The 11,564-nt window shown below is 47.4% G+C and overlaps 1 protein-coding gene across 1 annotated transcript; it reads right to left on the bottom strand.

Moving 5' to 3' along the window:
* Window positions 1-1,591: 1,591 nt before the first annotated feature.
* LOC130319337 (zinc finger protein 664-like) lies at window positions 1,592-10,052 on the bottom strand. Its single transcript, XM_056552920.1, has 4 exons — window positions 9,924-10,052; window positions 6,654-6,746; window positions 5,111-5,211; window positions 1,592-3,228 (listed from the first exon to the last, which is right to left on the bottom strand). Exons 2-4 carry the CDS (start codon window positions 6,713-6,715, stop codon window positions 2,270-2,272), a joined length of 1,122 nt encoding a protein of 373 aa, XP_056408895.1. The 5' UTR covers window positions 6,716-6,746; window positions 9,924-10,052; the 3' UTR covers window positions 1,592-2,269.
* Window positions 10,053-11,564: the final 1,512 nt, after the last annotated feature.

Below are 11,564 nucleotides of genomic sequence, written 5' to 3'. Positions count from 1 at the left end.
ATCCCATAGAGATAGCAGCAGTATACAGATAGAGCTGGAGGGGAGGTGTATAACTACAATACATCCTGATCCCATAGAGATAGCAGCAGTATACAGATAGAGCTGGAGTCGATGTGTATAACTACTATATATCCTGATCCCATAGAGATAGCAGCAGTATACAGATAGAGCTGGAGTCGATGTGTATAACTACTATATATCCTGATCCCATAGAGATAGCAGCAGTATACAGATAGAGCTGGAGTCGATGTGTATAACTACTATACATCCTGATCCCATAGAGATAGCAGCAGTATACAGATAGAGCTGAAGTCGATGTGTATAACTACTATATATCCTGATCCCATAGAGATAGCAGCAGTATACAGATAGAGCTGAAGTCGATGTGTATATCTACTATATATCCTGATCCCATAGAGATAGCAGCAGTATACAGATAGAGCTGAAGTTGATGTGTATAACTACTATATATCCTGATCCCATAGAGATAGCAGCAGTATACAGATAGAGCTGGAGTCGATGTGTATAACTACTATACATCCTGATCCCATAGAGATAGCAGCAGTATACAGATAGAGCTGGAGTCGATGTGTATAACTACTATACATCCTGATCCCATAGAGATAGCAGCAGTATACAGATAGAGCTGGAGGGGAGGTGTATAACTACTATACATCCTGATCCCATAGAGATAGCAGCAGTATACAGATAGAGCTGAAGTCGATGTGTATAACTACTATATATCCTGATCCCATAGAGATAGCAGCAGTATACAGATAGAGCTAAGAGAAGAGTGGTCTGAAGCTGCCAGTTGTGATCCAATAGGTGATGTCATCTTGTAGATCACAGGAAGTCAGCTGACCCAGTTACAGTAATAAAACACATTGATAAATCTTCCCCAATGTCTTTAGCCGACCGCACCGTGTCATTGTTTGGAATGGAATTGGTCCTGGTCCTGGATCAGGAATGGTCTAAAATGTGTACGGCAGCATCTGCAGACCATCTGTTCATCCATCGGCCAACTTCTAATCTGATGTGTATGGCCACCACTAGTCATGGACCATCAGAACTCACGTATGGTGGAGGAACAAATCAACTACCCGATACAAATTCAGTGGGTAAGGTTGACTTTATTTTGGCTAAGATCAGGTAAGTCGTTGTTTAGTATCCTAAGATCTAACCTAACTAATGTTCTAGAACCCTTCCTGATCGAGAACTTTAGTCCTACAAACAGTGGTCTCAAACTATGGCCCCCTAGATGTTGCAAAACTTCAAGCATGCCCGGACAGCAAAACACCTGTCTGCCTCCTCCAGAGGATGCATGCTAATCATGAAAGGTAAATCAAGGCTTCCCTATTTGCAAAAATTCAACTCCCAGCATTCCCGGACAGCCAAACACCTGTCTGACTCCTCTAGAGGATCCACGCTGATCATGAAAGGTAAATAAAGGATTCCCTTTTTTGCAAATTTCAACTCCCAGCATTCCCGGACAGACAACGTCTGTCCGGGAATGCTGGGAGTTGAAATTTTGCCAAAAGGGAATTCTTTATTTACCTTTCATGATTAGCGTGGATACTCTGGAGGAGGCAGACATGTGTTTTGCAGTCCAGGGATGCTTGAAGTTTTGCAACATCTAGGGGGCCACAGTCTGACACCACTGTCCTACAATACATGAACTTCCCAAAAAAACTAAAAAGAAAAAAAAAAAAAAAAAGAGTGGTCGTTGAGTACAAACCTAAAGAGTCTATGTATTTTGACTTCAATACTGACGGTACAAGACTGGACTTATGATCTTAAGATGTGTTAGCTGTTCTACTAAAAAAAAAAATAGTGAAATGAAGCTAACTGGGCCAGTTTTCTAGGAAGTGGGCAACTCTTTAGATGGTGCCGGTGGGTGAAAGAGTCTTTAAGGTGCCAAAAATATATCACAAGTGAAATATCCTAAAAGACTTGGTGCCACGATGTTCTAAGTCAAAAACCAAGGCAACCAAGTTATAATACCGCCTACCGTATCCATTTCAGCTTTTTCAAAAAATTTGCAAAAACTGGAGGAATGTGGATTTGGAGTAAGCTTCAGTCTCAGGTTTGTCAAGATTTGTTCTTCTCTTCATACCTAGAAGGATGTCTCTTTAGAAAGAGTCTTGAGGTTTACGGTCAATATTTGATCTCTATATGCACCAATCTACTTTGGTGCCAAAGGGAAGTTACCCAAGTGGGGGCAAAAAAAAGTGGAGAAACTTTGGAGTAAGGTGGACCCCAACAGAAGACATCAATTTACGAGAACGCACGAGTGACTTGTGTACGTTGCCCTGCTTCGAAAGTTTCTTCCGCAGCCGCCACATAGAAAAGTCTTGGACCCCGAATGCCCCTTCTGGTGTTTTGTACAAGTGGCCTCGTTGCAGAACTTTTTGCCACATATAACGCAAGCAAAAGGCTCGTCTCCGCCGTGGACTCTCTGGTGCGCGATAAGGTCGGAACCGCTGCTGAAACATTGTCCACACCGAGAACAGGTGTATGGTACCTCTGTCTGGTGGAAGCTTCTTTGAGCATTTTTCCCATTTTCCGAACAAGCTTGGACCTTCTCTCCGGCATGAGCCGTCCAGTGGACCTCCAGCTCGGACTTAAGGGTGAAGGACTTCCCGCACTCGACGCATGCAAATGGCGGCTCTCCCTTGTGGGTTTTCATGTGAGTAGCCAGGTTGGAACTCTGACTAAAAGTATTTCCGCATATGGTACAAGAGTAGGGTCTTTCTCCTGTGTGGGTCCTTTCGTGCCTGGTCAGGTGGGACTGGAGCCTGAAACGTTTGCCGCATACGGTACACGACCATGGACGTCTTTCCTCGTGAGCTTCTTTATGGAGATTGTATGCGGTCAAGTCTTTGCACGTCTCCCCGCACTCACCACAGGTGAGACCACTGTCCTCCGAATGGTTCCTCTGGTGTTTCCGATACCCCGATCGGGTATAGAAGGTTTTATCGCACTTGTTGCATTTGTAGATGGTCTCTGTCATCAGCGTAATGTTCCCGGCAGAGTCGATGGTGCTTCTCTCTCTGGCTATGGACTTTTCAGGAGAAGATCTATCCGAGCTTTGTACTCTTTCCCGCGGCTTGTAGGCTCGTCTGCCACGTTTGCTCACCACGTGTCTGTGGTTGGGATTGGCTTCTGAATTTGTCTTGGGATCGATGGGTGGAACGTCTTCATATAGGTCTATACAGGTGATTTCTTCATCTGCTTGGAGGAAACATGTTGGGGTGTCAGAATTTTTACATAACAGAAAACCTCATGACTTGTGTGGATTCAAAGATTCAAAGATATTTTTATAATTTAAATCAGTGGTTCTCAACTTTGTTTTAACAATTACCCCCTAGCAGCCCATTTTCAAAAAGTGTACCTGAGTATAGTTGTAGGCTCCCTTACTGCACCCATATAGCTAAAGGGGTACTCCGCCCCTAGACATCTTAGCCCCTATCCTTTGGATGCCTGATTGCGGGGGTCTCACTGCTGGGGACCCTGGGATCTCCCTGCTGTACTTGGTATTCGTTTAGAGTGTTGGAGCAAGAGGCTCGTGGCGTCACGGTCACGCCCCGCTCGTGATGTCACGGCAGTCACACCCCCTCCCATAGACTTGCATTGAGGGGGCATGGCCGTGACGTCACAAACCTCCTCCCCGTATCGCCAGTCATCCGGCACGGAGCAAAGTTCGGATGTCTGGGGTGCCACAGCCGAGATTGCGGGGGTCCCCAGCAATGGGACCCCCGCGATCAGACATCTTATCCCCTATCCTTTGGAGGCGGAGTACCCCTTTAAAGACACTCCACTCTGCCCCCATCTAGTTGAAGGCCCCCATACTGCCCCCATATAGTTGTAAGCCCACTCTGTGCCCCTTATAGTTGTAGGCCTCTACACTTCCCCCCATATACTTGTTGGCCCCCACACTGCCCTAACTAGGATGTAGACCCCACACTGCCCATATATAGTTGTAGGCCCCCACACTGCCCTCATATAGTTGTAGGCCCCCACACTGCCCTCATATAGTTGTAGGCCCCCACACTGCCCTCATAGAGTTGTAGGCCCCCACACTGCCCTCATAGAGTTGTAGGCCCCCACACTGCCCTCATATAGTTGTAGGCCCCCACACTGCCCTCATATAGTTGTTGGCCCCCACACTGCCCTAACATAGATGTAGACCCCACACTGCCCATATATAGTTGTAGGCCCCCACACTGCCCTCATATAGTTGTAGGCCACCACACTTCCCTCATATAGTTGTAGGCCCCCACACTGCCCTCATATAGTTGTAGGCCACCACACTTCCCTCATATAGTTGTAGGCCACCACACTTCCCTCATATAGTTGTAGGCCACCACACTTCCCTCATATAGTTGTAGGCCCCCACACTGCCCTCATATAGTTGTAGACTCCATACTGTACAGCTTCAGTGCTCCACTTCTCCTCCTGTTCAGGGACCTTCCTTTATGTCCCATAGCAGTAGATCCCAGGCCTTGAAGAGCTGTGGAGCACAGAAGCGGACACTGTGCCGATGCTTTCTGTCAGCCGTCTTCCAGCTCTGCTCCTCAGGGCAGCAACCTCAGCTAGTACCAGCAACCACTGCTTATTTTAGAAACTTTAGAAGCAGTGACCAGTGGCTGTGGCCGCCATCACAGATTTTCTTTCAAGTACCCCTGGGAGCACTGCTAAGTACCCCTGGAGGTACTTGTACCCAGGTTGGAAACCACTGATTTAAATTATTGTTTAAGATTGAAGTCAGTTATATGTTATGGGGGTCCTCTGGTCTTGTGGTGTTATAGGGGTCCTCTGGTCTTGTGGTGTTATATGTTATGGGGGTCCTCTGGTCTTGTGGTGTTATATGTTATGGGGGTCCTCTGGTCTTGTGGTGGGCCAGTCCAATGCTGATATTACATTACTTCATATAAGAGGGGAACTTGATGTTTTTAACCCCCCAGTGGTCTATGCTAGCATTTATATTGGGTCCACTCATGTATCAGGGCCAAATTTTAAATGATAGTTCTGCCCCCCCCCCCTATGGCTACGCCCATGTGTAGAATGGGATCAAGTGACCAAAGCCTATATCCTGAACTGGCGGCCCCACCTGAACTGAATGTTCTTTGGATGGACCTTTCATGTGAATAGACGTCCCATACATCTTCTGCTTTATACTCAGACAGATGGTCTAAGTCTTCAGGACCCAACCTAAAGGAAAAACAAGAAAAAGTCAATGGGAGAAGACAAGAGACAGACATGGACCCCTCCTATCGCTAGTATGACCCAGGAGAAGATATTATGGTGGAACAGTGGACCATGGGGAGACTAAGGCCGATAGTGATGGAGACACGGTGAATGATACTGTCAGGGGGGCACTATGAATGAAGCCTTCACAGGGACAACACTTCTATAGGGACAGGATGGACAACACTTTTATGGGGACTCAGTGACTGACACTGATGGGAACAGGGTGGATGATGCCCTAATGGGAACAGGGTGGATCAGGCCCTAACAGGGACAGAGTGGATGAGGCTCTCACGGGGAAAGGGGGGATAAGGGTGGATAACACCCCCCATAAGGACAGATGGGCTACACCCTCATTGAGACAGGGTGAGCTACACATTCACAAGGGCATGGTGGATGACACCCTTCTGGAGTACGGTGGATGACACCCTTCTGGGGTACGGTGGATGACACCCTTCTGGGGTACGGTGGATGACACCCTTCTGGGGTACGGTGGATGACACACTTCTGGGGTACGGTGGATGACACACTTCTGGGGTACGGTGGATGACACCCTTTTGGGGTACGGTGGATGACACCCTTTTGGGGTACGGTGGATGGCACCCTTCTGGGGTACGGTGGATGACACCCTTCTGGGGTACGGTGGATGACACCCTTCTGGGGTACGGTGGATGACACCCTTCTGGGGTACGGTGGATGACACCCTTCTGGGGTATGGTGGATGACACCCTTCTGGGGTACAGTGGATGATACCCTTCTGGGTACGGTGGATGACACCCTTCTGGGTACGGTGGATGACACCCTTCTGGGGTACGGTGGATGACACCCTTCTGGGGTACGGTGGATGACACCCTTCTGGGGTACGGTGGATGACACCCTTCTGGGGTACGGTGGATGACACCCTTCTGGGGTACGGTGGATGACACCCTTCTGGGGTATGGTGGATGACACTCTTCTGGGGTACGGTGGATGACACCCTTCTGGGGTACGGTGGATGACACCCTTCTGGGGTACGGTGGATGACACCCTTCTGGGGTACGGTGGATGACACCCTTGTAGAAGCACGGTGGGCAACACCCTCCTGGGAAGACTGCAGCTGTTATTTTCATGGTACCACAGGGACCGACACTGCCATGGCGACAGTGATTGACAATGATGTGGGCAAAGTGGCTGGCAAGGTCTTGGGGACACTGTGACTGACACCACTACGGTGACCCAGCAGCTGCCGCCCCATCAGGGGTAGTCAACCAGTCTGTGGGAGAACTCTGGCCTACACTGCCATAGAGAGACTGGCACTGATGGGGGCACCTCCGCAGATAACTTCATGGGGACACGGTGGGTGATACTAATGTTGCTCATTGTGGCATCTCAAAAATGTCCTACAATGTATAGAAGGAAGAATTTACCAGCAGACATCGGAGTCAGAGGAGTTGTCGTCATGGATGATGTAGTGCGACGCTCCGGCCATCCTCACCGATTCACAAACATCCACGAGGTCCCTAAGACGAGAAAGTATAAGAGAGTGTCCAGACCCTGATGATACTCAATGATCTGTCATCAGCAGAACCTATAGGGTCTAAACCAGTGGTCTCAAACTGTGGCCCTCCAGATGTTGCAAAACTCCCAGCATGCCGGGACAGTCAACTTGAAGTTTTGCAACATCTGGAGGGCCACAGTTTGCGACCACTGTGGTACTGCATCTGTACACTAAGATTGGCTTTGGTACTGTATCTCTACTCTGAGCTTGGTTCTGGTACTGCATATGTAAACTGAGCTTGGTTCTGGTACTGCATCTGTACAATGAGATTGGATCTGGTACTGCATCTGTACACAGACTGGCTCTGGTACTGCATCTGTACACTGAGACTGGCTCTGGTACTGTATCTCTACACTGAGACTGGCTCTGGTACTGCATCTGTACACTGAGATTGGCTCTGGTACTGCATCTGTACACTGAGACTGGCTCTGGTACTGCATCTGTACACTGAGACTGGCTCTGGTACTGCATCTGTACACTGAGACAGGCTCTGGTACTGCATCTGTACACTGAGACTGGCTCTGGTACTGCATCTGTACACAGACTGGCTCTGGTACTACATCTGTACACTGAGACTGGCTCTGGTACTGCATCTGTACACTGAGACTGGCTCTGGTACTGCATCTGTACACTGAGACTAGCTCTGGTACTGCATCTGTACACAGACTGGCTCTGGTACTACATCTGTACACTGAGACTGGCTCTGGTACTGCATCTGTACACTGAGACTGGCTCTGGTACTGCATCTGTACACTGAGACTGGCTCTGGTACTGCATCTGTACACTGAGACTGGCTCTGGTACTGCATCTGTACACTGAGACTGGCTCTGGTACTGTATCTCTACACTGAGACTGGCTCTGGTACTGTATCTCTACACTGAGACTGGCTCTGGTACTGTATCTCTACACTGAGATAGGCTCTGGTACTGCATCTGTACACTGAGATAGGCTCTGGTACTGCATCTGTACACTGAGACTGGCTCTGGTACTGTATCTCTACACTGAGACTGGCTCTGGTACTGCATCTGTACACTGAGATAGGCTCTGGTACTGCATCTGTACACTGAGACTGGCTCTGGTACTGTATCTCTACACTGAGACTGGCTCTGGTACTGTATCTCTACACTGAGACTGGCTCTGGTACTGCATCTGTACACTGAGACTGGCTCTGGTACTGCATCTGTACACTGAGACCGGCTCTGGTACTGCATCTGTACACTGAGACTGGCTCTGGTACTGCATCTGTACACTGAGACTGGCTCTGGTACTGCATCTGTACACTGAGACTGGCTCTGGTACTGCATCTGTACACTGAGATAGGCTCTGGTACTGCATCTGTACACTGAGACTGGCTCTGGTACTGTATCTCTACACTGAGACTGGCTCTGGTACTGCATCTGTACACTGAGACTGGCTCTGGTACTGCATCTGTACACTGAGACTGGCTCTGGTACTGTATCTCTACACTGAGACTGGCTCTGGTACTGCATCTGTACACTGAGACTGGCTCTGGTACTGCATCTGTACACTGAGACTGGCTCTGGTACTGCATCTGTACACTGAGACTGGCTCTGGTACTGCATCTGTACACTGAGACTGGCTCTGGTACTGTATCTCTACACTGAGACTGGCTCTGGTACTGCATCTGTACACTGAGCTTGGTTCTTGTACTGTAGCAGTCTCAAACTTTGGCCCTCCAGATGTTGCAAAACTTTAATTCCCAGCATGCCAGCAGCCAACGGCTGTCCGGGCATGCTGGGAGTTAAATTTTTGCAACATCTGGAGGGTCATCGTTTGAGACCACACCCCCCCCCCCCTTCAGCCAGTGCCACAATTATCATTAACCCCTTCAGTGCCCTAGACCGCTTGGGATTTTTTATGATTAACCATTTCAATGCGCTAGACCTCTAGTGGTGTTATTAACCCCTTCAATGCCCTACACCTTGAAATATGTCATCATTAAACCTCTTCAGAGCCCTAGACCTCAAAGGGCGATATCATTAACCCCTGCAATGCCCTAGACCTAAAGACAAATTATCATTAACCCCTTCAGTGCACCATATCTCCAGGGACATTGTCGTTAACCCCTTCAATGCCCTAGACCTCTTGGGATTTTTTTTATTATTATTAACCAATTTAATGCTCTAGACCTCTAGTGGTGTTATCATTAACCCCTTCAGTCCTTCAGTGCCCTAGACCTATAGAGAGGTTATCAATGCTTCCAGTTCCCAGACCATCAGGGATGTTACCATTAACCATTTTAGCGCCCTAGAACACCAAGAATGTTGTCATTGACCCCTTTAATGCTCTAGACCTCCAAGGATGTTATCATAAAACCATTTCAATGCCCTAGACCGCCAGGGATGTTATAATTAACCCCTTAAATGCCCTAGATCTTAAGAGAAGTTATCATTAACCCCTTCAGTGCCCTAGATCTCAGAAAAGTTATCCTTAACCCCTTCAGTACCCTAGACAGCAGGGATGTTATCATTAACCCCTTCAGTTAACTCGACATCGGGGAAGTTATTAGCCATTTCAATGCCCTAGACCTCAGGGATGTTATCATTAACCCCTTTAATACGCTAGACCATCAGAAATATTACCATTAATGCCTTCAATGCCCCAGAACTCAGAGATGTTATCATTAACCATTCCAATGCCCTAGAACACCAAGGATGTTATCATTAACCCCTTCAATGCACTAGATCTCCAGGCATGTTATTATTAACCCCTTCAATGCCCTAGACCTGCAGGGATGTCATAATGACCTGCGAAAAACCCCTGCTATGTTATATCACTATAGATGTTTGTCATGTCGTGTGATCAGTGATAGGGCACATTAGCAAGTGCTTTCCAGCTTTTGCAAAACTACAGCTCCCAGCATGCCCTTATTGCCTGCAGCCGGAGAACACTACAAAGCCCAATCTCTACCAATCAAGGCTAAATGCAAACTTATTATACATGTGCATTATACACATGCAGATCTCTGCATAATGCATGAGCTGCAGCATCTGCAGAGAACACAAAAGCCAAGACCTTTGCACCTTGTCCTCCCCTCCGGAGATGCACTGGTTAATCTTCCCTCCCCCTCCCTGCAGCTCCACATGCTGGGCCCTTCTCTATCCCCCCCTTCACTTACAGTGCAGAACCTCATCACAGGGTGGGGGTGTGCGGGGCTCCTGGGTATATGGGGGTCCCCCGAGTCTGCAGGCAGATACTGAATGGTGCATGTGTCAGGAGAGGAAGGACCACCCAACGCAGGAACCAGATCCCAAACAATGCTGCCCTGACTGCGGCATTGTGGGAGATGTAGTCCTGTGTGATCAGCAGGAGGAGCTCACAGCACTGAGGGCTCCCCCTGAAGACGCCTCTTCCTTGTATACCTGCAGACCATCCTGATAAGAGGAGAGAGACACGTCCTGAAATTTGGCGCAGAATTGACCGTGTGAAACAAACGTGATTTAAATAAAGCGCCATCCTTGTATTACGAAAAGTTCTGTTACTTACTAAAAAACTTTGCTTCAATTTCTCGCTATGTTCTAGCGTCAGTCTGCTTCAGGCTGTAGCAAAACTACAACTCCCAGCATGCCCAGACTGTCAACGGCTGTCTGGGCATGCTGGGAGTTGTAGTTTTGCAACAGCTGGAGGCACCCTGGGTGGGGAAACACTGGTCAACATTCAGGTAGGTGCTGATGATTGTACCCTAGACCTTCAGGGATGTTATTATTAACCCCTTCAAAACCATAGGCCTGCAGTGATATTATTAACCCCTTCAGTGTCCAAGACATCTAAGGATGTTATCATTAACTCCACAAATGCCCTAGACCTTTAATAATGTTCTCATTAACCCCTTCAATGCCCAAGACATTCAGAGATGTTATCATTAACCCCTTCAGTGCCTTAGCTCTTCATGGATGTTATCAGTAACCCTTCCTCGCTCTATGCCTTCAGGGATACTATCATTAACCGTTTCAACACCAGGGATGTTATCATTAACCCCTTAAATGCCCAAGACCTTCAGGGGTGTTATCATTATCCCCTTTAGTACCCTATTCCTGCAGGGATGTTATCATTAACCCCTTAAATGCCCCCAGACCTTCAGGAATGTTTTCAGTAACCCCCTCAGTGCCCTAGACATCTAGGGATGTTATCATTAACTCCATAAATTCCCTAGACCTTAAATAATGTTCTCATTAACCCCTTCAATGTCCAAGACATCCAGAGATGTTATCATTAACCCCTTTAGTGCCCTAGATCTTCATGGATGTTATCAATAACCCTTCCGTGCTCTATGCCTTCAGGGATACTATCATTAACCGTTTCAACGCCAGGGATGTTATTATTAAAGGGGTTATCCAGGAAAAAACTTTTTTTTATATATCAACTGGCTCCAGAAAGTTAAACAGATTTGTAAATTACTTCTATTAAAAAATCTTAATCATTTCAGTACTTATGAGCTGCTGAAGTTAAGGTTGTTCTTTTCTGTCTAAGTCCTCTCTGATGACGTGTCTCGGGAACTGCCCAGTTTAGAAGAGTTTGCTATGGGGATTTGCTTCTAAACTGGGGGTTTCCTGAGACACGTGTCATCAGAGAGCACTTAGACATAAAAGAACAACTCAACTTCATCAGCTCATAAGTACTGAAAGGATTAAGATTTTTTAATGGAAGTAATTTACAACTCTGTTTAACTTTCTGGAGGTAGTTGATTTATATATAAAAAAGTTTTTTCCTGGATAACCCCTTTAACCCCTTAAATGCCCTAGACCTTTGGGGATGTTAG

Source organism: Hyla sarda, unplaced genomic scaffold (assembly GCF_029499605.1).
Source record: "Hyla sarda isolate aHylSar1 unplaced genomic scaffold, aHylSar1.hap1 scaffold_211, whole genome shotgun sequence".
Classification (NCBI taxonomy): Eukaryota; Metazoa; Chordata; class Amphibia; order Anura; family Hylidae; genus Hyla; species Hyla sarda.
This window is presented reverse-complemented; position numbering and strand designations above follow the sequence as displayed.

Excerpts from the sequence above, each read along its gene's own strand:
- LOC130319337 (XM_056552920.1), bottom strand. The coding sequence starts at position 6,715 with ATGGCCGGAGCGTCGCACTACATCATCCATGACGACAACTCCTCTGAC. Across the intron at positions 5,212-6,653 it reads TCTGACTCCGATGTCTGCTG|GTTGGGTCCTGAAGACTTAG; the intron begins GTAAATTCTTCC and ends TTTTTCCTTTAG. Across the intron at positions 3,229-5,110 it reads CCAAAGAACATTCAGTTCAG|ATGAAGAAATCACCTGTATA; the intron begins GTGGGGCCGCCA and ends TCCTCCAAGCAG.